We start from the raw sequence: 23,156 nt of genomic DNA on the forward strand, positions 1-23,156 counted from the left end.
ACCCATGATGGTGCCAGTAACAGAGTTAGGAAACCCAAGAGAGGTTGAGACTGTAAGAAAATAGAGCAAGTCAGCGGAAACTGAAGCCTGGGAACAAGATTAGAACTGGAGATACAGATTGGAGTCGAGGCAGCACTCATGGACCACTCCCAGGAGATCTTGGGGTGAAGGGAAAGAGGAACACAACAGTAACTTAGAAGTCACCTGAGTTTCTCACCCATTTGGGGATTTTTCAGGATTCCCAAAATTTACAACATCAACTCAATGCTAGCTACACTTTGATAATAGCATGACAAAACCCAAGTTCTTGCGGGGCACAAGTAGGGAATTAAACTATTAGGAGGCATCTTTCTTTCTTTCTTTTATTCCAGGTTTACATATCCACCTCTTCATCATTAAGTCACAATATTTTATCAAAATATACAAACAGCACAGATACTTAAAAATGTATAGCTAGAATTCTAGTTAAACAAGATCGACTGCTACCAGTAGCATGCATAGGTCTTTTATCTTGAATAATGCCTAATGGGAGACAAATGAGTCATCAAATCAACTTTAAGGGTATAATAAGAGATTGGTTTTCTCTTCTGTTGGAAGAATTGTGCATTTCCTTTCTTGTTACAGTGTGAAGCGGATGGTAATGAGTGACTTCCACTGATACTGAAGTCAGCTGAGTATGGGCGGATGAAGTAATTCTACCGGGAGGAGTGAATGACTCTATCTTTGTTCGACTCTAATGTCTGTGTTGACAAGATGGCCACAGCAGGTGTTTTATTAAACCCTCCATCTCAGTGACATAAGCTCTTCTTACTTTCCATTTCCTCCTTCCCGAGAACTTCAGGTCTAATCAGAATGAATGGATTTGTAAATCTCAAGTTACAAGCTATGTTTATTGTGAAGAATTCCCATAAAAACCGATCCAGGCCTGCCCCCACCACCATTTACACTTCCACAGATGCAAACAGAACCAAACGGGTCAGTGGTTCCTTGTCTGCGTCTGAATGATGTCCATTCCTGCAGCTGGTGACATCCTGTTTCGGTCTTGAGAAGTCAGTGCTCCCTGTGCCCCTCAGGTCATTGATCAGCCGTTGGTGGCCACGGGAAGAGCCATGATTTAGGGCAGTATGAACTTTTCAGGTCTTTCCACAGTGCAGAGGAGAACCATCATGCCAGTACATAGCTATGGTTAGTAATGACCTAGCTTCAAGAGTGACCACAGGAGAGGCACCAAAGGGCGTGGTTATTAGTGGAGTGGAGTTGGCTTCTGCTGCAGATATGAAGTCAGTGAGGAGCTAAAAGGTCTCAGTCTGTATTATTGAGTGTTTCTTTTCTTTCCCAAGGCGAAAAGGAATACAAGGAGCATCACTGGAACAGGTTTGCAGATGCAAGGCAAATTCCCTCGTGTGTCAGGGGAGGTACTTCAGGATATCAACCTTTCCATCCCTGGGTTAATGAAGGAAAAGTTTCTGAACATGTTCTGGTCCATACTGTTGATCAGGGCTCTGTCTGCAAACGATAGCCGGGGTTTCTCATTTAAGAATTCTTTGTCAAAATTGCTGCAGTCATACGGTGATTTCTTGAGGAGAGTTTAAGGGAGGGGTGGAGGGAAAAAGGGAAGAAAATCAGCCACTGAATTAATTATCCTCATTTTTGTTATTTAGGCTATAGTCGCTGTATGACAAGGCGGGCACTGTAGGTCAACAAGTAATACTTACGGATGATTGTTTGTGTGGATTTATGGACTATTTCCAAGATCTTGAGGCATTCACTTAGCAATAGCACAACTAAATGCATGTAAAGGAACTTCACTATATACATTCAGATAGGATGTCCTGCTTCTGGTTAATAGTTTACATGAAACGGGATTGGCACTTAGAAGCAGCAGTGAGCCCAAATTTGACCTGTACCCATTCAGTCTTCAGGGACAGTTTGGGGAGGGGGAGGAGGGAAGGGATGGAGGGTGGGAACTGAGGGCAGGAGTTTTTCGGATTATATATTCCTGTTCTTATATGAATATCCTTCACTACTGTTAGTTCCTCTACCTGTGTTAATTTTATTATTAACCATATTGGACTGTCTTCCACAGACAGATTGGGACCACAGGTAGATAGATTCCCTCAAGCCACCCAGTCCACTGGTGTCCATGAGAAAAAAAAAAAAAGAATGTAAAAGCAAGCATCTATTTATAAATACTGCTTTCTATGGTGGATAGTTCAATTTTTTAATGTTATCAAAAAGTCCCCTTTGTATATATGAGCATAACTAAGAGTCAGCCCCTCAAGGGGGTTCGTAGCCTGGTGAGGCCAATGGCCTGTGGCCATTCTTTATACAACATTTGAGGGAAATTCCTTCCCACTGGCAGAATCAAGAATTGTCCTATAGGGAAAGTGTAGATCAAAATTCTGATTTTTAGGTGGACAATATCAAGTTGATTGTGATGTACCATGGAATTTGAGACAGGAGTCACATTATTCTGATGAGCTAAAACAAGGTAAAAATTCATTTTTTTTATTATGTTATGTTAGTCAGCATACAGTACTTCATTAGTTTTTGATGTAGTGTTCCAAGATTCACCCCGTGCTCCATGCAATCCGTGCCCTCCTTAATACCCACCACCAGGCTCACCCATCCCCCCACCGCCCTCTCCTTTAAACCCTCAGTTTGTTTCTTGGAGTCCACAGTTTCTCATGGTTTATCTCCCCCTCTGATTTCCCCCCTTCACTTCTCCTCTCCATCTCCTAATGTCCTCCGTGTTATTCCTTATGCTTCACAAGTAAGTGAGACCATATGGTAACTGACTCTCTCTGCTTGACTTAGTTCACTCAGCGTAATCTCCTCCAGTCCCTTCCATGTTGATGCAAAAGTTGGGTGTTCATCCTTTTATCACAAATTATTAGCTCATCGATTAGGCATGGCACTTTCACAAATAATAAGAGTGCTAGAGGCCAGCCTGTAGAACACTTAGAGCATCCCCAGAGCTGGGGACAAACGCTGAGATGGACTCTGCTAACCCTGGGAACACACTTGCTGCTTCTGGCCACCCATTCTCCTAATAGGAGTAGCTCTTTTCTAGAGTGAAGCACTCTGCTTTGGAATCCACAAGCCTATGCCCTCTCCATGCAAAACGATAGCAGAGATGGTTTTTATCTACCCAGGTCTTTCCTGCTTTCCCAGTAATCACCAGGAGTGGGTGAAGCTGGCAAACCCAGCACTTTGCTTTACTCTTAAAAAAAAAAAAAATCAATTCTTGTAAAAATGGTGGTCAAATAAACCTAACCTAAAAGCAACCATTTGAGCCATGCTTGCACCATTCTCAACATCCGTCTGCAGAGCTCCTTCATCTTAACCATGCTTTTTTGTCTTCACTTTATGGTGGCCGGTTCTGCATGTGGCCAGGTCATTCTGCTTTTCCTTATGGAGCTTAGTGACTTTCGCTAGGGAGCATACACATGGGAACTTAGAGACCTGTCTTTTCCCAAGCCCCAGTTGACTTCTTCCTTAAACAGAAGAACACATAACAATCACTATCAGGGAACAGAGTTACGTGAATGAATTATAAATGTCAGGCAGACTTGAATAAATAGCACGGAAATGATGGTTCCCACATCCCTGACATCCAAGTCCGACTCATGTAGAGGGACCATGGAGCATGGATGTACCCATGCAAAGGCTCCATATCTTCTCGGAGAGTCCCTTGGCACACGCATGTTAAGTCTGGTGCATGTACGCCCAGCAGTTCATTTTTATGCAGGTACATGACTTCAGCACGGAGGTTAGATATTCCAAACAAGAGTAACATCCCCTTGCATCCCGCTCCCCCACCAGCCAAATAACCTGAACTATAGTTAAGGAAGCCCTTTCCTCTAAGAACTGAACCCAGGAGGAAAGCTGGGGCTCAGTCAGGGGTGAAGGGTGGGTAGGCAGCCCCGGGTTGGGGGAGAAGCAAAGCAGGAATGGCGGGGAGCAAAGGGTCCTGGTGGGTCCTTACCACTTTGGGCCGGAATGGTGGGTCAATCTCCTTTCTTTCAAGCTCTTCCCAGTTGATCTCCCGAAACAAAGGGTGCTGGCGGATGTCTCCCCTCACTCCCAGCCTCTTTTCTGGTTCCCTCACGAAGAGCTGAGCAGCAGCAGAAAGGGGGCCGTTACTTCTCAAGGGACTAGCTGGTCAGCCTCAGATGACATCACACTTCTTAGTGCACAAGCCAAGAGCCATGGAATTTGACTTTTCTAATCTTATTTTTGTACTTACCAGTACCAACCGTTGCCTCCAGTCACACTGGTGACAACATTCTCCCTCAAATGAGCCTTCTGAACATTCCAGAATCTGGGCTTTTGCTTCCTTGCCCTAGAAATGCTGTCTTTCAAGGGATATAAACCTGGTTTGAAATCAGCTTTGTATACATCCTACATGTATAGGACCTCTGGCAGGTTAGGGGATTCTGACTCACAGTGTCCTCACGTGTGAAGTGAGTGAGGTGTCCTTCCTGCGGGACTGCTCTGTCGGGGGGATGGTAGGAGGACACACACACACACACACACACACACACGGTGTGCACTGATGCCTGGTCTGTAAAACCAAGCCACAGAGAGTATGTGGATCATTTGTCGCTTGGTTGACTGCGCATTAATCGACTTTGATTTCTGATGAAGCTGCCTTCTAAGTAAAACAGTCCTGCCATGAGGAAAAGCTCACTTTAGGGATAATATAAACCAGTTGCCGAGAGTATGCTTTGGATAAGGCATCTGCAAGCCTGCCGGTAAAATATTTAAGTCAAATCATCTTTAATATTTTCTGACTTGTTCCATATATACATATATATATACACACAAATATATATATATATATAATAAATATATATTATTTATATAATATAAATAATAATATATATATATTATAAATATATAATATTATAAATATATAAATATAAATATATATATATATATTTGTGTGCTGTCCCCTCTCCTGTTACTTTCTCCCACAAGGTCGAACTGAACATTGGCCAGGACAGGAAAGAAACTTGGAAACTCTTCAAATTCAAACACAGTAGGACAAGGGCAGTATGGAATAGGAGAGTCTAGACACGGGACCTGGGGAAGCCACAGGTCCCGAGTGCCTGCCGTGGGTGCCACTTTTTCCTTCCCCACCTAGATGTCTATTTATAAAGTAACAGCTAACTACAGGGATCATAAGGACACCGTGGGTCTCTGAAACAGAAACCACAGTGAAATGCCGTGATTTTTCCATGAGGCTCGGGCAGGGCCTGACCTCCATTAACAACTAATTTAGAGGGATTTCTTGTTTTTACCCCTTTTAAGAATAGCCAGTCTATGTGTTTTCCAACACTACTTTACTTGTCTTGCCTTCCTACTTGAAAATCTTCAAAGGTTCTACCAAACCCTTCCCCCGCAAAATCCCCAAACTAAAAGAACAAAACCAACATGCTGTAGCAAAGTGGAGATTTTTTTTCTTCTTTTTCGTAATTATGATAATTTTTTTTTAATCCAAGTGTAATGCTAATATAACCTCCTAGTACATCCACATGGTTAGTCGTTCTAACGTCCTCCCACGCCTTACCCTATGCTGGCAGAGGCGGCCTCTTAATGGAACTTAAGGCTTTAAAGCTCTCTTAGAAAACCACTAACATGAGGCTGTCACTCAAGAGACTTATTACCCACATGGCCTTGGGCAGGTCATCTCAGTCTCCTCACCTATAAAATTCATGGTGAAGCAAGGTCATCCTATGCCATGGGGAGTCCTATGTCCTCTGTGCTTAGGTGGCCATCCCAGGCTCTCTGTGGCCTCTGCTGACAACACATTCTTCCATTCCCACCGTAACCCTCTCCTTTGTCCAGACATGTGTACTCACCGAATGTGCCACCTGTCTTTCCTACCTCTGTCCTTCGCTAGTGACCTTACCATTTTGAGAGGAAATACCTCTCTATACCTTCTGCTCCCATTTCCTTCTCCCCATCTTTAAGTCCCAGCCCACCGGCCTTTAAATGTTCCTTCTTCTTTGTGAGGTTTTCTTTGATTCCCTTAACTCCTCGTGAGCTCTCCCTGCCCTTCAAGTCAAGCTCATGGTCATATGGTTGATTCTGGGACTCATTCCAACCAACGTTCTTGGAGAGTCAGGCATGGTGCTAGATACCTCAGCTGTATCATCCTGATTTTAAAAAGAGATTCCAAAAGCAGATATCACTGTCCCATTGTCCGTTGGGGAAACTAAGGTTCAGAGTAGCTCTGTAACTTGCTCAAGATCACAGATCCTGCCATCGTCAGGGGTAGAGCCTAAATTATAAGCAGCCCCTTCTCGTTTTTGGTGTTGAATAGTCTCTCCTGTGGGTTCCACAGAACATTCGAACATCTTCCCTTCATTAGATAAAGAATCACTATATATAAATATCTTTTAAGAGTATTTTTTTTTTTTTTTAACTAGAGTGTAGCTGAGGGCAGACGCCTTCTTCCAGGGGCACACAGGGCCATGCACAAAGATGCTCAATGATTGTTTGCTGAATAACTGAGCAAGTGGTCCTACTTTACAACTTACAGACCATATGTCTTCAGTCCTCACTTTCTGTTAGCTTCTTGTTTTTAGCATATAGAACAGCATACAGAAAAGGCACCAACTTCACATTGAAACTTTTTTTTCTGTAGACTCAGACACCAATGTAAATCAACAGATGGAAAACCAGATTTTGATTTTTTAGAAGCAGAGGGAATAAGTGACTTTCCTTATATCTCTTCCCTTGAAACAATCATAAAATACCCTATTGATCTCTACTTCTTAAGGACATTTTGATGAAACAAGACGAGAGGGAAGGTGTGAGTGCCTCGAGAATGGGCCAAAAACTAGCTCATGTTGTTATACTTAAAGATTTTAGTGAATTAAATTAGAAGTAGCTACCTTAGGCTGCATGTGTGCCACACTGTTTCTCATTAGATTTTCCTAGTACCAAATGGCATTTGTACCTAGGGCATCATGACAAAGCTTTCTGAGCCTGGTCTATGTACCTGTGAAATTTAAAAAATATATTTTTATTTTTTATCTTTTTAAAGATAAAATGTGTAATGAGAATATAATGTGATCTCCAGCTTTGAGAGGCCAGTTTCCTTCTAGTATTGCACGAACTAGTTATTTCCTTCTCTGTCCTGCCACAAATCACCCCTCCTCCTTCCAGGTAATGAAGATGACGGGTGACCTCATGGGAGGCCATCAGCTCTGTGCCATGGAAGCTGCACCCAGGAACTCAGTGTCCATGAATAAAGACTTGTCTTTGTTCACAAAGGCTGTCAGAGGGTGGTTTACATTTATAGGAAACAGCACCCCTCGTGCACGAACGGCCAGGATGCAGCCGGAGTTTGTTTAAACTCATTCGACTGTCTGGGCTAGAGTACAGTGCCAGGCTGCAGAGGACGGCCACCAGCGCTCAGCGCCTGGTCTTGGAGTCTCTCTCCTCCCCTCCTCATTCCCTCCTCTGATCTTTCTACACGAGTGAGAGCTGTTTCTGCTTGAGATCACTCATCTCCCAGCAGTTTCCAAATAAATGGGCAGGACATCCTGGATGAATACAGGAGGGAGAAAGGGGACGTGTCTTTGTGTCTTTGGCAAGAGTCGGTGGAACAGCCGTGTCACAGTTCCAATCCATGATGGAACGCAGCCTCTTCCGCCGAATAATTTGATCAGTGCCGTGTGCATCCCTGCCCGACTGCGGCTAGAGGGGATGGAGTCCGACACGGATGCTGCTGCTGGAGCAGGTGCCGCTTTCTCAGAGGACCGATTACTTCTGGGTTGTGTGACGCTTTATATATCTACACTTGCCTAGAGGAAGTTTCTCAGAAATGACACTACCTTTGATCATTGTAGAAACGGGAGCTCGAGGATGTGGGGGAATTTGGATCAAAGTTACAGAGCAAATGGGGAGCAGAGCTGAAACTCGAGACCAGTCTTATTGTCAGCAAATTGCATGGGGGAAACTAACTTTTATCCGCCCAACTGCTAGGACACAGGAGAGGACTTTCTTCCTCATGGAGCAAGGACAGGGAATCCTTACTCCCTCACATGGAAAGAATTAGCCCCAAGTCCTCCACATGGATGTAAAACCACTTTCACAAACTGGTCCCTCCCTCCCTCCGCCAGTCTTTATCCTCCGCTCTCCTGGTTTCTGCTCTGTTCAACCTCATTTCTCCTCCGCCCTCACTGCAAATCTTTTTTCCTGCTATTGAAAGTGCACGTGATTTTGGCTTGGGTATTTGCTGACATTTCTGCCTTAGATTTTATTTTGTTTATAACCTGTTCATTGAAATAATTGTAGTGTCTTGGTCTGCTTGGGTCGCTATAACCAAGGGCCCTGGACTGCGTGGTGGCTTAAACGATCAACATTTCCTTATCACAGTTCTGGAGGCTGGAAGTCCAAGATCCAGGTGCCAGCCTGGGCAGTGTCTGGTGAGGACCCTCTTCGTGGCTTGTAGGTGGTCACCTTCTTGCTGTGTCCTCACGTGACCTTTCCTTGGTGAGTGTACTGGAGGGGGAGAAATCTCTCTCTTCCTCTTTGTATCAGGGCACAAGTCCATCATGGTGGTCCCACCTTCATTATGTCATCTATGACTAATTATGCCCTAAAGGCCTCACCTCCTATAATCATCACTTTGGGGGTTGGGGCTGCAATACAGAATTTGGGGTGGGTGCATTCAGTCCATACATACAGGTTCACAGGATGCGAAAAGCTAGTACAGGTGGGGCCAGCTGGGTGGCTCAGTTGGTGAAGTATCTGCCTTTGGCTCAGGTCATCATCCCAGGGTCCTGGGATCGAGTCCTGCGTTGGGCTCCCTGCTCAGTGGGGAATCTGCTTCTCCCTCGCCCACTGCCTGCCGCTCCCCCTGCTTCTGCTCTCCCTCGCTCTCTGACAAATAAATAAATAAAATCTTAAAAAAAAAACTAATACAGAGTCTTGTGTACCCTCCCCCCGGCTTCTCCCAATGCTTATATATAACAACAGTATGATATCAGAACCAGGAGACTGGCATTGATAAAATGTGTGTGTCTTGCTCCTGTCATTTCATCCCACATGTAGATCTGGATAACTCCCACTTCACACAAGACCCAGAATTGTCCTGTCAGCACAAAGCTGTCCCTTGGGATACCCCTTTACAGTCACACTCCCTAACCCCCACTGCCACTAATCTGATTTCAGTCTCCACAATGTCCTTTCGAGAATGTTACACAAGTGGACTCACACAGGACGTGACCTCTGAGACTGGCTTTTCCTGGTCGCTCAGCCTAACGCCCTTGCGATCCAACCTATTTTGTGCATCAATGATAGTTCATTTCTTTTACTGCTGAGTAATATTCCATACATGTGACCCGTCATCCTCCTTCCTCCAACTGGGAGTGATCCTTTCTTCCTACTCAGTACTTCTGTCTTTGGAAACCATCACTCCCAGCATTTCCTCCAGAATAACACCACCTGGCCCCCTTACTCCTTCGCCCTCACTCCTTGCTGGGAGCTCTCCCAGGTCCCGAGGCGGAGCTGGCTTTGGGAAGCACAGCTGTTGAGTTTTACGGGACATCAACAGTTGAAGGTAGACCGGCTCCGGGCAGCCCCCAGACTGTTCCCTTATTTCCTCCTTCTGGTGGGTTGTGTTGGTGCAGGCTTTCTCAGGGTTCCAGCAGAATCCACACGTTGAATCCAACCCCCAAGGTGAGCGCCCCTGGAGGGAGGGAGCAGTTAAGGCTAAGTGGGGTCATATGGCGAAGAACCTGGTCCCACAGATTAGTTAAGAGGAAACAGCAGAGGGCACTTCCCCCACTATAAGAGGGCCAGGCGGGAAGGTGCCTAGTTCGGGAAGACAGCCTCCTCCAGACACCAGCCCTGCGGGGCCCTGCTCTTGGACGTCAGCCTCCAGAACCATGAGTAGGTAAATGTGTTGTGTGAGTCCCTCTGTCTGTGACCCTGTTTGCGGGGGCTGGAGTCAACCGTCCTCGCCCGAAGCCACGTGTAAAGCGGCAACTCAGGTAACATTTGAACTTGGCCTTTACATAAAGCAGAACCGTTTCCATTCCAGTCCCGCTCACTTCATTTTTAGGGCAGTCCTTTTAATTGGTGAATGTTGAAATCCGCTTTCGTCTTATACGTGTGTTGTCCCCTCATTAAAAATGTTTAACTGGTTGTTCGAGAGTTTTCTGGGTTGATGACTTGTTCGGATAACAGAAGCTGCAGTGAACCCGCTAGGATTTTAAACTCATTCAGCCTTGGGCTGGGTGTCCTGGGAAGGCTTCTTCCCCACCTTAGAATCAACATCTTGGTTCCTGAGGGAGAGCTCTAGAGTTGCCTCAACATTTCGAAGACGCTGGAAGAGTTGTCAGTAGTTTGAGCGCAGAAGCAGCGGCTGCCTTTCACGTGTCAGTCCAAGGAGTTCAGGAGAGAGAAGCAGACTCGTGAAAAAAGGTGGGCCTGGTCCTGTTTTTTAGTTTAGGTTTAAAATCCACAGGTAAGTTCTAATGTTGAAAGGTCTTATCCGATTCTCCCATTTCAATAGAAAGACTGCAAGGCTGAAAATTATTTCCCTAAAGGATGTTTTTTTAAAAAGCCAGCTGAGATGGGTGATGCCGGAATTCAAAACACCTGCGTTTCGGGTCCACTTCTTTCAGGGTTCCAGCAGAATCCACACGTTGAATCCAACCCCCAAGGTGAGCACCCCTGGAGGGAGGGAGCAGGGGTGCTCTCCTTGTCCGGAGAGTTGCTGGGAAGCTCCCTGGGAGCAGGTGGCAGCTCTATGTGATAGCATGGTGGAGTCCTGGGGTTTGTTTTTGTTTTTTGTACTCAAACACTGTTTGCGTCCTCTACAAGGGTAAACTGGGACTCTGCCTAAAATCCAGTCTTCAATGATGGCGGTCAGCTGCTGCTTATGTCTCTTCATTGGTTCGCCCTAGGAGCTCCCGGTTCACAGCCAGTGATTCTCTGAGCCCCGTTCCCCTCTGTGGCATTACCAGTTCTGCCCTCGTCTGGGCCGTTGTGGTCAGGGGTCTGACTTGGAGATTGCTGCAGAGATAGTGACCGTCTGAACTCTGAGTATGGGGGAAAATGCATCAATATTTCCAGTGGACACAGGAAGAGAATGTGGCAGGAGAGCTGGTCTGCATAATTTTAAATACTGCCTAAGAGGCTCATCCAGCAGGCAGGGGGTGGGGAGGGGCTTAGTGAGATGGGACATCATGGAATTGGAGTTTGGTACAGTAGCTGAACCAGGGAATGGACTGAACTGCCTGTGTACCAAGGGCTTCAGCCAAAAATGTTCACACTTACTGGTACTTCCCAAAGACCCACTAGAATGTCTCACAAAAGTGCTGACCTTCACAACCCACCATGTTCAGAGCATGAAACCACCCAGCCATAAAATCACAATTGTTTCTCCTCCTCATTCCTCCATCCTCCCCCTGCATTTAACCTGGTATGGTCTGAAATAGAAACTCAGGAGTTAGGGAGAGAACACCGTTGGAGGGCACAGCTGACCACAATATAACCACATTCCCTTCTCCAGAAGTGAGTGGCTGCCAGTCCTGAACCTCATGGGAGGAGAGGGATTAGAAGTCTCTGCATTAGAGAGCAGGTTGATGTGATAACTTCTGTCTTGGGTTGAAGAGTTTTAATTTCTGAACTGAGATTTTATGGCTTAGGAGTGATGAGAGATTTGTCGTTGGCCTGAGTGAGCAGAAAAGTCCTATATCCTGTCCAGGTGGGAAGGGTAAGATTCACTGGACTGAACCTGTTTAATGGGCATGATGGGAAACTGAAGGTTGAGTTTCTAGCCACAAATTGCCCTTGTCAAGGTGCCAGTCACCTCTCAAAGTGAGGGCATTCAATAGTCCTGGGCCTGGTTTTTGGACATTGTGTAAATTGTGCACACAGATGTTTATCTTCTCATTTTGGTGTCTAATGTCCATCCTGTTGGTGCCTCGTTGACACAGATGGTGAGCATCCCATGTAAGCCCAGTTTGAGACCACTACTGTTTACCATACATCCATCGCAACCTAGAAATGAATGGGAGCACCAGGCAGAACGCCCAGTACTAATCCTGTGGAGTCTCCTTGACTTCACTTCTTACCTTCACGAGAAGGTCCTTCGCCTCCTTCTCAAGCCATCGAGGGTAGAAGGGATTGTCCATTCGGATGGAGTGGAAAAGCTCTTCTTCATCTTGCCCGTGGAAAGGCGACTGACCAATTAGCATCTCATAGAGGAGAACGCCGAAGGACCACCAGTCAACAGAATGGTTGTATTTCTGACCCAACAAGATCTGTGATCAGGAGGCAGAGATGTAGTTAATAAACAGGAGGTAGATGAGTGAAAGCCCTGCTTGAACTCTTCAACACCACTCAGCAAATTGTTGACGGTGATGACAGTATGTGGTTTTAACACAGATCACGCCGGAAGCGGATCTTTTGAGAAGCTGACGATGGAATAGAAATGACTGGACAGTGCCAAACTGAGCAAGCCTTTTTTGGTTTTAATGTCTACTTTTCTTCTGGTCTTATGTACAACTGACATGTGCCATTAGCTTTCATTTTCCCACCTGCGATGTGAGGACTTGCGTGGTGGACTTGGACCTAAGGAAGCTGGTGTGTATCTATGCTCTCCTGTGAATAGTTAACCCAAACCCACATGTTTTACTGACTTCCCTCCTGAGACTTTGCATAAACTTTGAGTACTTACTCACACCTCCAAAGAGGTCATCTGACCTAATCCATCCCTTAAAGCCTGTCCAGCCACAGTTGTACAACTAACGAGTCCCATCTATGGTCACCATTAGAGAGTCCGATTTAGTGGGGTGCCTGGGTGGCTCGGTTGGTTAAGTGTCCGACTCATGATTTTGGCTCAGGTCATGATCTCAGGGTTGTGAGATTGAGCCCCAAGCTGGGCTGGGCAAGGATCCTGCTTGGGATTTTCTCTCTCCCTCTGGACCCTTTCCCCCCCCCACCCCACTTGAGCTTTTTCTCTCTCTCAAACAAAACAAAACAAAAAAATTCAGGCAGTATGCCAAGAGAGACCAGGATAATAGACTTCAGATGCAGAAATCTGCTCCCTGAGACTGGTGTGTAGCTCGACAGCAGTGCTTTGAGTAGAACTGGTTTGGTCTGTCCTTTAGGGAAATGAGTGAGTTTAAAGCCTGGGATCTCACCTACGTTTTAAAAAGATTGCTACCCTTCCACCAATCCACTCTCCTGGTGGAAAAGATTTTGTAATCTGTATTCAACCGCTTCCTTATTTAATGTTGGGACGTAGCTCGTATACCTGTGACACTGCTCAGTGCTTGCAATCCTAACCGAGCTGCGGCCTTCTCTAAATGGAGCATCGTGTCCATCAGCAGATGGATGGATAAACGATATGATCCACACATACAGCAGAACACGACTCAGCCTTCAAACAGAATGAAATCCTGACACGCGATACAACCTGGACGAACCTTAAGGACGTTGTGCTTAAGTGAAATAAGCCAGACTCAAGAAGACAAACACAGTAGGATTCCACTTCTCTGAGGGCCCTAGAAGGGGTTGATTTATAGGGACAGGAAGTAAAATGGTTGCTGGGGTTCAGGGAAATGGGGAGCTGTTTAATGGGTATAGAGTTTCAGTTGTGCCAGATTTAAAAAAAAATTCTGGGGGATTGGTTGTGTAATAACAGGAATATGCTTAACACTCATGAATAATACTCTTAAGAATGGAAAGATGCTGTATTTTACAGTATGTATATTTTGCCACAATTAAATCCAGTACATAGTAGGACCACAACAATTTGTTAAAAGAAGAAAAGGAGAAAAATCCTTGTCTTTCATGGCTGCCACTCCCAGGATGGGTTGGGGACAAGCTGCTTCATTACACAAAATGGAGAAGCAATAATAGTATTGAAGGACGAAATTAAAAAGTGAGACTCTCTTGGGATGGGCCATCCTCTCCACCTGTAGTTTAAAGCCCAGCTCCGTGCTCCCCCAGCCACCGCCCGTGTGAGCACATACACATAAACACACGAAGGTCATTTTACGGTTAGAGTTCCTCATTTGAAATGGAGTTTCTTTTTAAGTGGGCCCTGCGAATGAACGGTAGAATTACAGCTCTGGTGGCTTTAGGAAAGAAAAATGATGGTTTTTAGACATTTAATGTCTCAATGTTGGTGAATCTTTTGATGCAGCAGAACGAGTGCACGGCTGCCAGCTCTGATTGCTACCCCCACCTCACACCTGTCCTTGGGGAAGGAGCTATGTCTGGAGTGAGGCTCCAGGTTATGGTGGAGAAGTGCTTCCAACACCAGAGTTGATAAACCACAAGGGAGCTGAGACGGCCATGCAAGATGTTGTGGGTTCCAGCTCAGTCCCTTCTGGTGTAGTTGGGGCAGACTCCCATCACCCCTTCTGTGCCTCACTTGTGAAAAGTGGTGATAACATCTGGCACAGGTTGTCGTGAGAACCCAGGGAAAAGTAGGGAAGATGAGTGCTATGTCCTATGGAAAGGACTATATATTCTAGGATAGGGATGCATCTGGATCAACAGCTACCCATCTGTGAAAATAGAGACCAAGCTGCAGACAGATGTTGGCGATCTGGAACTGACTTCCAGCATAAAAATTCTAACCACTATCCTTAGCTCAATTTTCAAATACTTAAATTTAATACTTAATACTTTAACAGTTAACTTTCAAGCTTAGAGAAGATAAAATATTCCTTAAGGCAAAGTTTAAAAGTAGATCCAGAGAGAGTGATAAAGAGAACAGGGGTGCCTGTGTGAGCATAGGCACAGAATCTGGGTTCTGGTGTATTTGCCTTAAATTGGGAGGGGCCGGGGAAAGCTGCTTCACATGCAATTCCCAGGGCTTGTCACCAGGGGGAGCACAAAGCAACCAGAAACTGCTCTAAGCGACCCTCTTCATCAACAACTTCATCTGCAAGGACAGATGAAAAGAAATTTGGAGGACCACAGACGGCTGTGGTGGAAATGAAGCCTTTTAAAGCTAGGTGATGTTAATAAAGAATTTGTCTTAGGTCAGGAGGAAGAAGTACAACGCAGGTTCACATTGCCTGAACAGAAGTGTGCGGACCTGCGTTAGGTGTTTGCCATACCTTATGTTTTCTTTTCTTTTTTTTTTTTTTTGTAGGAACTCCTGGGGTAGGTCCTGTGGTCCCTATTTCACAAAGGACAGTGACTAGACTTTAGGAGGTTGCCTGTCTTATTTAAGATGTCCTAGTGAGTGAGTTGAGCGATATTTTGGATGCTGGTCCTCGCTGGGGGACGGGGGTTACTACATAATGTTCCTTTCATATTTAATGTCTCCTGGATTAAGCCTCAGGCTATCAAGGCCAGGCTCACATTGTCAATATTTTTAAAGAAAGTGGTGGAGAAACCCTGACTGGAGCGGCTCCTTTCCCTGTTTCTGTCTTAACCGCTGCTGCCTTCTCATGGTCTCCTCATCTTTTGTCCCCTTCCCTCCCCCAACTTTACTCAAATGATTCAGATAGTAAAGACTTTGCCCCTTGACGTCAGAGTCTCCGTCCTCTCCAGCAGTGGCAGAGCTAGGGCGTTACATTTGTATAAGCTCAAGGCGTTGATGTGCTGTCCGAGTTCATGAAGGGACCCCCCAAACTCCCCCCTGCCTCCCCCAGCACCTGTTGGTTTTCAAGTGACTCCTGCTCTCCCTGGGGAGCCTTCTGGGCACCAGAATCCCACACAGATTTACTAAGTGGTTAATATATACTGAGAGGGTGTTCCTGTGTTTCTTTCCCTAGTTTTTGTCAAAATGAGCTTGGACCCCCAATTCTATGTTCGACCCTCAGTCCTGTCACTGGAAGGTGCAGGGAGCCGTAGAGTTTAGTATCGCAGGAGATATGGACTGGGGATACTCCCCAGCTTTGGGGAGGGAAGTCTGTTTTTTGTTTTTCTTTTTTGTTCTGCTGCATCGCTCCTGGTATTGCTCTGAAATGCATTTATTGCTGTAATTTGGGTTCTCCTGTCTGCCAGGTGGGCCTCATGGCCTTGTCCGGCCTGCTCTGTGCTCCCGTGCGGGTTTTTTTTTTTTTTTTTTTAATTAACATATAATGTATTATTTCCCCGGGGGTACAGGTCTGTGAATCATCAGTCTTACACATTTCACAGCACTCACCATAGCACATACCCTCCCCAATGTCCATCACCCAACCACCCTATCCCCCCGCCCCAGGCAATCCTCAGTTTGTTATGTGAGATTGAGAGTCTCCTAAGGTTTCTCTCCCCAACCCCCTGCCCGCTCTGTGCCATCTTGTTTCATTTTTTCCCCTCCCCTTCCCTCCATAACCCCCACCCTCCCTCTCAAATCCCTCATATCAGAGAAATCATATGATAGTTGTCTTTCTTTGATTAACTTATTTTGCTTAACATAATACCCTCTAGTTCCATCCATGTCATTGCAAATGGCAAGATTTCATTTCTTTTGATGGCTACATAGTATACCATTGTATATATATACCACTTCTTCTTTATTCATCTGTTGATGGACATCTAGGTTCTTTCCATAGTTTGGCTATTGTGGACATTGCTGCTATAAACATTTGGGTGCACATGGCCCTTCGGATCACTACATTTGTATCTTTAGGGTAAATACCCAGTAGAGCGATTGCTAGGACATAAGATGGCTCTATTTTCAACTTTTTGAGGAACCTCCATGCTGTTTTCCAGAGTGGCTGTACCATCTTGCATTCCCACCAACAGTGTCGGAAGTTTCCCCTTTCTACGCATCCTCTCCAACATCTGTCATTTCCTGACTGGTTAATTTTAGCCATTCTGACTGGTGTGAAGTGGTATCTCATTATGGTTTTGATTTGTAGTTCCCTGCTGCCAAGTGATGTGGAGCATTTTTTCATGTGTCTGTTGGCCATCTGGAGGTCTTCTTTGCAGCAATGTCTGTTCATATCCTCTGCCCATTTCTTGATTGGATTATTTATTCTTTGGCTGTTGAGTTTGATAAGCTCTTTATAAATTTTGGATACTACCCCTTTATCTGATATGTCATTTGCGAAGATCTTCTCCCATTCTGTCAGTTGTCTTTTGGTCTTGTTGACGGTTTCCTTTGCTGTGCAAAAGCTTTTGATCTTGATGAAGTCCCAATAGTTCATTTTTTGCCCTTGCTTCCCTTGCCTTTGGTGATGTTTCTAGGAAGAAATTGCTGCAGCTGAGGTTGAAGAGGTTGCTGCCTGTGTTCTCCTCAAGGATTTTGATGGATTCCTATTTCACATTCAGGTCTTTCATCCATTTAGAGTCTATTTTTGTGTGTGGTGTAAGGAAATGGTCCAGTTTCATTTTTCTGCATGTGGCTGTCCAATTTCCCCGACACCATTTATTGAAGAGACTGTCTTTTTTCCATTGGACATTCTTTCCTGCTTTGTCGAAGATGAGTTGACCATAGAGTTGAGGGTCTATTTCTGGGCTCTCTATTCTGTTCCATTGATCTATGTGTCTGTTTTTGTGCCAGTACCATGCCGTCTTGATGATGACAGCTTTGTAATAGAGCTTGAAGTCTGGAATTGTGATGCCACCAGCTTTGGTTTTCTTTTTCAACATTCCTCTGGCTATTTGGGGTCTTTTCTGGTTCCATATAAATTTTAGGATTATTTGTTCCATTTCTTCAAAAAAAATCGATGATATTTTGATAGGGATTGCAGTAAATGTGTAGATTGCTTTAGGTAGCATAGACATTTTCACAATATTTGTTCTTCCAATCCATGAGCATGGAATGCTTCTCCATTTCTTCTTCTTCAATTTCTTTCATGAGTACTTTATAGTTTTCTGAGTATAGATTCTTTGCCTCTTTGGTTAGGTTTATTCCTCGGTATCTTATGGTTTTGGGTGCAATTGTAAATGGGATTGACTCCTTAATATCTCTCTTTTCTGTCTTGTCGGTGGTGTATAGAAATGCAATTGATTTCTGTGCATTGATTTTATATCCTGACAATTTACTGAATTCCTGTATGAGTTCTAGCAGTTTTGGAGTGGAGTCTTTTGGGTTTTCCACATACAGTATCATATCTGCAAAGAGTGAGAGTTTGAATTCTTCTTTGCTGATTCAGATGCCTTTAACTTCTTTTTGTTGTCTGATTGCTGAGGCTAGGACTTCAGGTACTATGTTCAATAGCAGTGGTGATAATGGACATCCCTGCTGTGTTCTTGACCTTAGAAGAAAAGCTCTGTTTTTCCCCACTGAGAATGATATTCACTATGGGTTTTTCATAGTTGGCTTTGATGATATTGAGGAACGTACCCTCTTTCCCTATACTTTGAAGAGTTTTGACCAAGAAAGGATGCTGTACTTTGTCAAATGCTTTTTCAGCATCTATTGAGAGTATCATATGGTTCTTGTTTTTGCTTTTATTAATGTGTTGTATCACATTGATTGATTTTTGCAGATGTTGAACCAACCTTGCAGTCGAGGAATAAATCCCACTTGGTCGTGGTGAATAATCCTTTTAATTTACTGTTAGATCCTATTGGCTTGTATTTTGGTGAGAATTTTGCATCTGTGTTCATCAAGGATATTGGTCTGTAATTCTCTTTTTTGATGAGGTCTTTGTCTGGTTTGGGGATCGAGGTAATGCTGGCCTCATAAAATGAGTTTGGAAGTTTTCCTTCCATTTCTATTTTTTGGAACAGTTTCATGAGAATAGGTATTAATTCTTCTTTAAATGTTTGGTAGAATTCCCCTGCAAAGCTGTCTGGCCCTGGGCTCTTGTTTGGGAGATTTTTGATGACTGCTTCAATCTCCTTACTGGTTATGGGTCTGTTCAGGTTTTCTGTTTCTTCCTGGTTCAGTTTTGGTAGTTTATATGTCTCTAGGAATGCATCCATTTCTTTCAGATTGTCAAATTTGCTGGAATAGAGTTTCTCATAATATGTTCTTATAATTGTATTTCTTTGTTGTTGGTTGTGATCTCTCCTCTGTCATTCATGATTTTATTTTTTTTTATTTATTTATTTTTTAAAGATTTATTTATTTATTTGACAGAGAGAGAAATCACAAGTAGGCAGAAGTAGGCAGAGAGGCAGGCAGAGAGGGAGAAGCAGGCTCCTTGCTGGGCAGAGAGCCCGATGTGGGGCTCGATCCCAGGACCCTGGGATCATGACCTGAGCCGAAGGCAGAGGCTTAACCCACTGAGCCACCCAGGCGCCCTCATTCATGATTTTATTTATTTAGGTCCTTTCTCTTTTCTTTTGTTAAGTCTGGCCAGCAGTTTATCAATCTTATTAATTCTTTCAAAGAACCAGCTTCCAATTTCAGTGATTCGTTCTACTGTTCTTTTGGTTTCTATTTCATTGATTTCTGCTCTGATCTTTATTATTTCTCTTCTTCTGCTAGGTTTAGGCTTTCTTTGCTGTTCTTTCTCCAGCTCCTTTACGTATAGGGTTAGGTTGTGTACTTGAGACCTTTGTTTCTTGAGGAAAGGCTTGTATATACTTTCCTTTCAGGACCACCTTTGCTGTGTCCCAAAGATTTTGAACAGTTATGTTTTCGTTTTCATTTGTTTCCATGAAGTTTTTTCAATTCTTTTTTAATTTCCTCGTTGACCCATTCATTCTTTACAAGGATGCTGTTTAGTCTCCATGTATTTGAGTTCTTTCCAACTTTCTTCTTGTGATTGAGTTCTAGCTTCAGAGCACTGTGGTCTGAAAATATGCAGGGAATGATCCCAGTCGTTTTTGTCTGTGGCAGCTGGAGCAAGAAGTTTGGGCTGGCCATATTGATTTAAACTATAGTCCTAAATACTATCACTCATGGAGAACATATAATAAGAAAATAAGGGCGTCAAGAATGGAAGAGTGTGGGACACCTGGGGGGCTCAGTTGGGTAAACGTCTGCCTTCAGCTTAGGTCATGATCCCAGGGTCCTGGGATGGAGTCCTGCATTGAGCTCCCTGCTCAGTGGGGACCCAGCTTCTTCCTCTGCCTGCTGCTCCCCTTGCTTGTGCTCCCTGACAAATAAATAAATAAAATCTTAAAAAAAGAATGGAATAGTGTGAAGAAAAGGATGCTGGAAGATGAGAGAGACTGAATTTGCAAAAAGAGAAGTCAGTCACTGATGCTAAATTCTGCAAACGGAATGAGGGAAAGGATCTGGCATAAGGCATTTGCAGACAGGAAAGTTAAAAGCTATAATTTCTTGTTGCCCAGAGGCCAATTTTGCATTTAAACAAGGTTCAATTAAAACTAAATACCAAATAAGCACAGGACAAAACCACATATTTCTTAGAGTTAGGGTGCCACAATTACGTGAGCAATGCCAGACTTGCTAATTTTTGACCCAGGAAATCATAAGTCCAATGCTATCAAACATTTTACACATCAATACTCATTCATTCATTCTTCCCAAAGCTATTTTATTAGCAACTTAATGTGCCAAGCCCTGTACTTGGTCTGTGGATGTAAATGTGAGTAATGTACACTCATGTATACACGGGATAAAAACCATGTGATGAAAACGGTATAGAACTGGATACATGTTATACCCATATCCATCCCCAGGTCTTGGTCTTACAGCACAGTTATAGAAGATGTAACCAGTGGAGGAAACTGGGGGAAAGGTACACATAGGTGGCATGTCTATACTATTTGTGCAACTTCTTGTTAATCTATAATGATTGCAAAATAAATAGTCTGACTTTAGAACAATCATCTGATAGTACAGGGAGATTGATATTAAAAAAAGAACAACAACAATGAAGGTGAGTGTTGTGCTATGAGAAGGGCCAAGTGCAAAGGGGTGTCCAACTGCCCTGGAGTCAGCCGTGGAGGAGGACTCCATAACAAGGGGAGGGGAACACGGGTAGAGTAGGATTGTCAGTGGCCTTCTGAGAAACTGCCATTCTTCTAAGGGCTTAGAATATGAGCTTCCCTCCTTTTATAACTTTCGTAGGTTCTTCCATTTTACACTAAAAATAAGCTGGACCATAAGTATCCTCCTCAGAAGAGGGGCTGTGGGTCTGCAGACCGCAGCAATCTCTCCGTGGTCACACAGCGGCAGCTTGGAAACCACATTTTAGGTGTTTCTGGTCCCAAGATGAAACCACTGGACTTATTCAGGTGGACGCTTATGAGCCTGCTCGGTGACCACCTGGTTCTTCACCATTGTTTCCTCTGGTTGGTCTCAGTGGAGTGAATACAGTTTAAGGCTGCTGTGAGAGGAGCCATGACTGAGGAGTGTATGCAGAGCCATTCAAGACTCAGACTACCTAATCAGCATGAGCACCACCTCCCATTAAATAATAACAGAATAAATAATAAATAATTAAATAATAACACAGCCCCTGTGTGCAACTGCATGTATGAGATACTCAGAAAAACAAAGACCAATCCCGAGACAAACTATCAAAGTCTTTTGATTTCCACCCCCCACAGGAGGAAGGAGCAGTGGTGCTTGGGACATGTGGAGTTGGGCCAGCGCCTATGCACACCCTTCAGGCAGCACATCCTTACCTCCGGGGCGATGTAGTCAGGGGTTCCGCAGAAAGTGTTTGTCTTGGCATCTCCTAACATGTTCTCTTTGCACATTCCAAAGTCTGCTATTTTGATATGTCCATCTCTGTCTAACAGGATGTTATCGAGCTTCAAGTCTCTGAAACACAAAAGCAAAGCAAAATCTCACTTCAATACATTTTTTGTTAAAATAGAATTGCCTCATGAAGGGCAGTCATTTGTCCCATCACAGTCTGAGACCATCAGAAGTGCATGCTTTGCTGGTCCTCCTCTTCCCTTCCAGCCCCGTTCTTTAATCTATGGCTCTGCCCCTCTGCTCACTGGTTTTTCCTTGGTATTTCCTCCTTGACTAGCATCTTGTGTTTGGGACTCCCCCTGGCCCTTGTTGGCCCAGGTCAGCTTTCTCAGGTCTGACTCTGACAGACTCTATCCCCCATGCCCAGGGAAGCACTTGGTGCATCTCCAGAGCTCAGTATGGATGGCTGCATGGGTGGTGGGATGGGTAAAATGGGACCTCTCCAGGGTAGCGTCCTTTGGTTTTAAGGTGCCTGCAAGAAACAATACTGAGATGTAAGGGAACAGCCAGCGATGAAATGCCCTCAGGGGTCTGTAGTTGGGGATGTGTTTGACATAGGGTGGTATTTAATGTTACACAACTCGTACAGCTGTCTACTTGTGCAAAAGATAGTGGTGTAGATAGCATGGACTTTTCAAGGGAATGGCTGGTTTCTGATCCCTTTTTCTGATTGACCAAGGAGTATGGCTCGATATAATAAGAGGCAAGACACGGACCTGAGGCTCTTTATCCCAGCATCTTTTTTCCATGGCGAGGGAAGAAAGGCTTGAAACACACACTCATTTTGTGTGACTTTCCAAGTTTTCTGTTTCTTTATGGATAAATTGTATTGCACCAAGACTGAGTGAGGAAGGCTGCTCCTAACTGAGAATAATTCTAGAACCAGAATCCATCTGATGCCAGAAACCACGTCAATAAATTCCTCTTTCCTTAGAGAACCAGTATCCTTGTAGAGCATCCATTCCATTTTTAAGTAAATGTGACTGATAATATAAAAAAAAAATAAACCAAGTCATGCCTCCCTGTGATTACACTAGTACGTTATTGCTGTCCATGAATATTTGGAAAGTGACCTCAAGTTTTGTTTTGTCTTGTCTTCACCAAGGTCAAGAATTTTGTTCCTCAGGTAGCCTGGTGTTCAGATGCCTCAGCATTCTGGCCCCTACCCTCCAAATAGCTTGAATTTATCAATTTCCTTCTTAAAACTTTGTTTTGAGACTGGAACCAGTATTCTCCAGATATATAATCACATTGTGCCAATGATGGTGGCATTGCTACCTTCTGTCCTGACACCTTTGCCCCTCCCCACTTGAGCCTCCCTGCTCCCCCACTGTTGCCCTGCTGTGTCCTGACACTTGATCACAGTAGTGGTTAACAGCTTACTGTAAACTAAAACCTCCCGGTGTCTTTTTTTTTTTTTTTTCTTACATAAACTGCCATTATGCCAGTTTCTTCTCACTCTGGACCCATGGAATTGATGTTTTAAAGATCATTCAAGTGTTACACTTGACATCACTTGCTTTAAACTTTTTTTTTTTCTTTGGTTGATGGCAGCTTATGAATTCTAGTGTGCTCTAGAACATCCAGCTTTCTTTTCCTT

General features: G+C 44.3%; 1 protein-coding gene across 7 annotated transcripts in view; it reads right to left on the bottom strand.

Annotated features, from left to right (window-relative positions):
- Positions 1-346: 346 nt before the first annotated feature.
- PRKCQ (protein kinase C theta) overlaps positions 347-23,156 on the bottom strand; it is a 176,246-nt gene continuing 153,436 nt past the window's right edge. For 6 of the 7 annotated variants that reach the window (XM_047740717.1, XM_047740719.1, XM_047740718.1 and 3 more), the window contains 4 exons: positions 21,481-21,619; positions 12,105-12,293; positions 3,989-4,117; positions 347-1,576 (listed from right to left, as the gene is read on the bottom strand). In XM_047740717.1, coding sequence (XP_047596673.1) covers positions 1,421-1,576; positions 3,989-4,117; positions 12,105-12,293; positions 21,481-21,619 — 613 coding nt within the window. In that variant the 3' untranslated portion in view covers positions 347-1,420. The remainder of the gene's footprint in view (positions 1,577-3,988; positions 4,118-12,104; positions 12,294-21,480; positions 21,620-23,156) is intronic. The other variant, XM_047740720.1, reaches the window with a different exon arrangement.

This window comes from Lutra lutra, chromosome 8 (genome assembly GCF_902655055.1).
Source record: "Lutra lutra chromosome 8, mLutLut1.2, whole genome shotgun sequence".
Classification (NCBI taxonomy): Eukaryota; Metazoa; Chordata; class Mammalia; order Carnivora; family Mustelidae; genus Lutra; species Lutra lutra.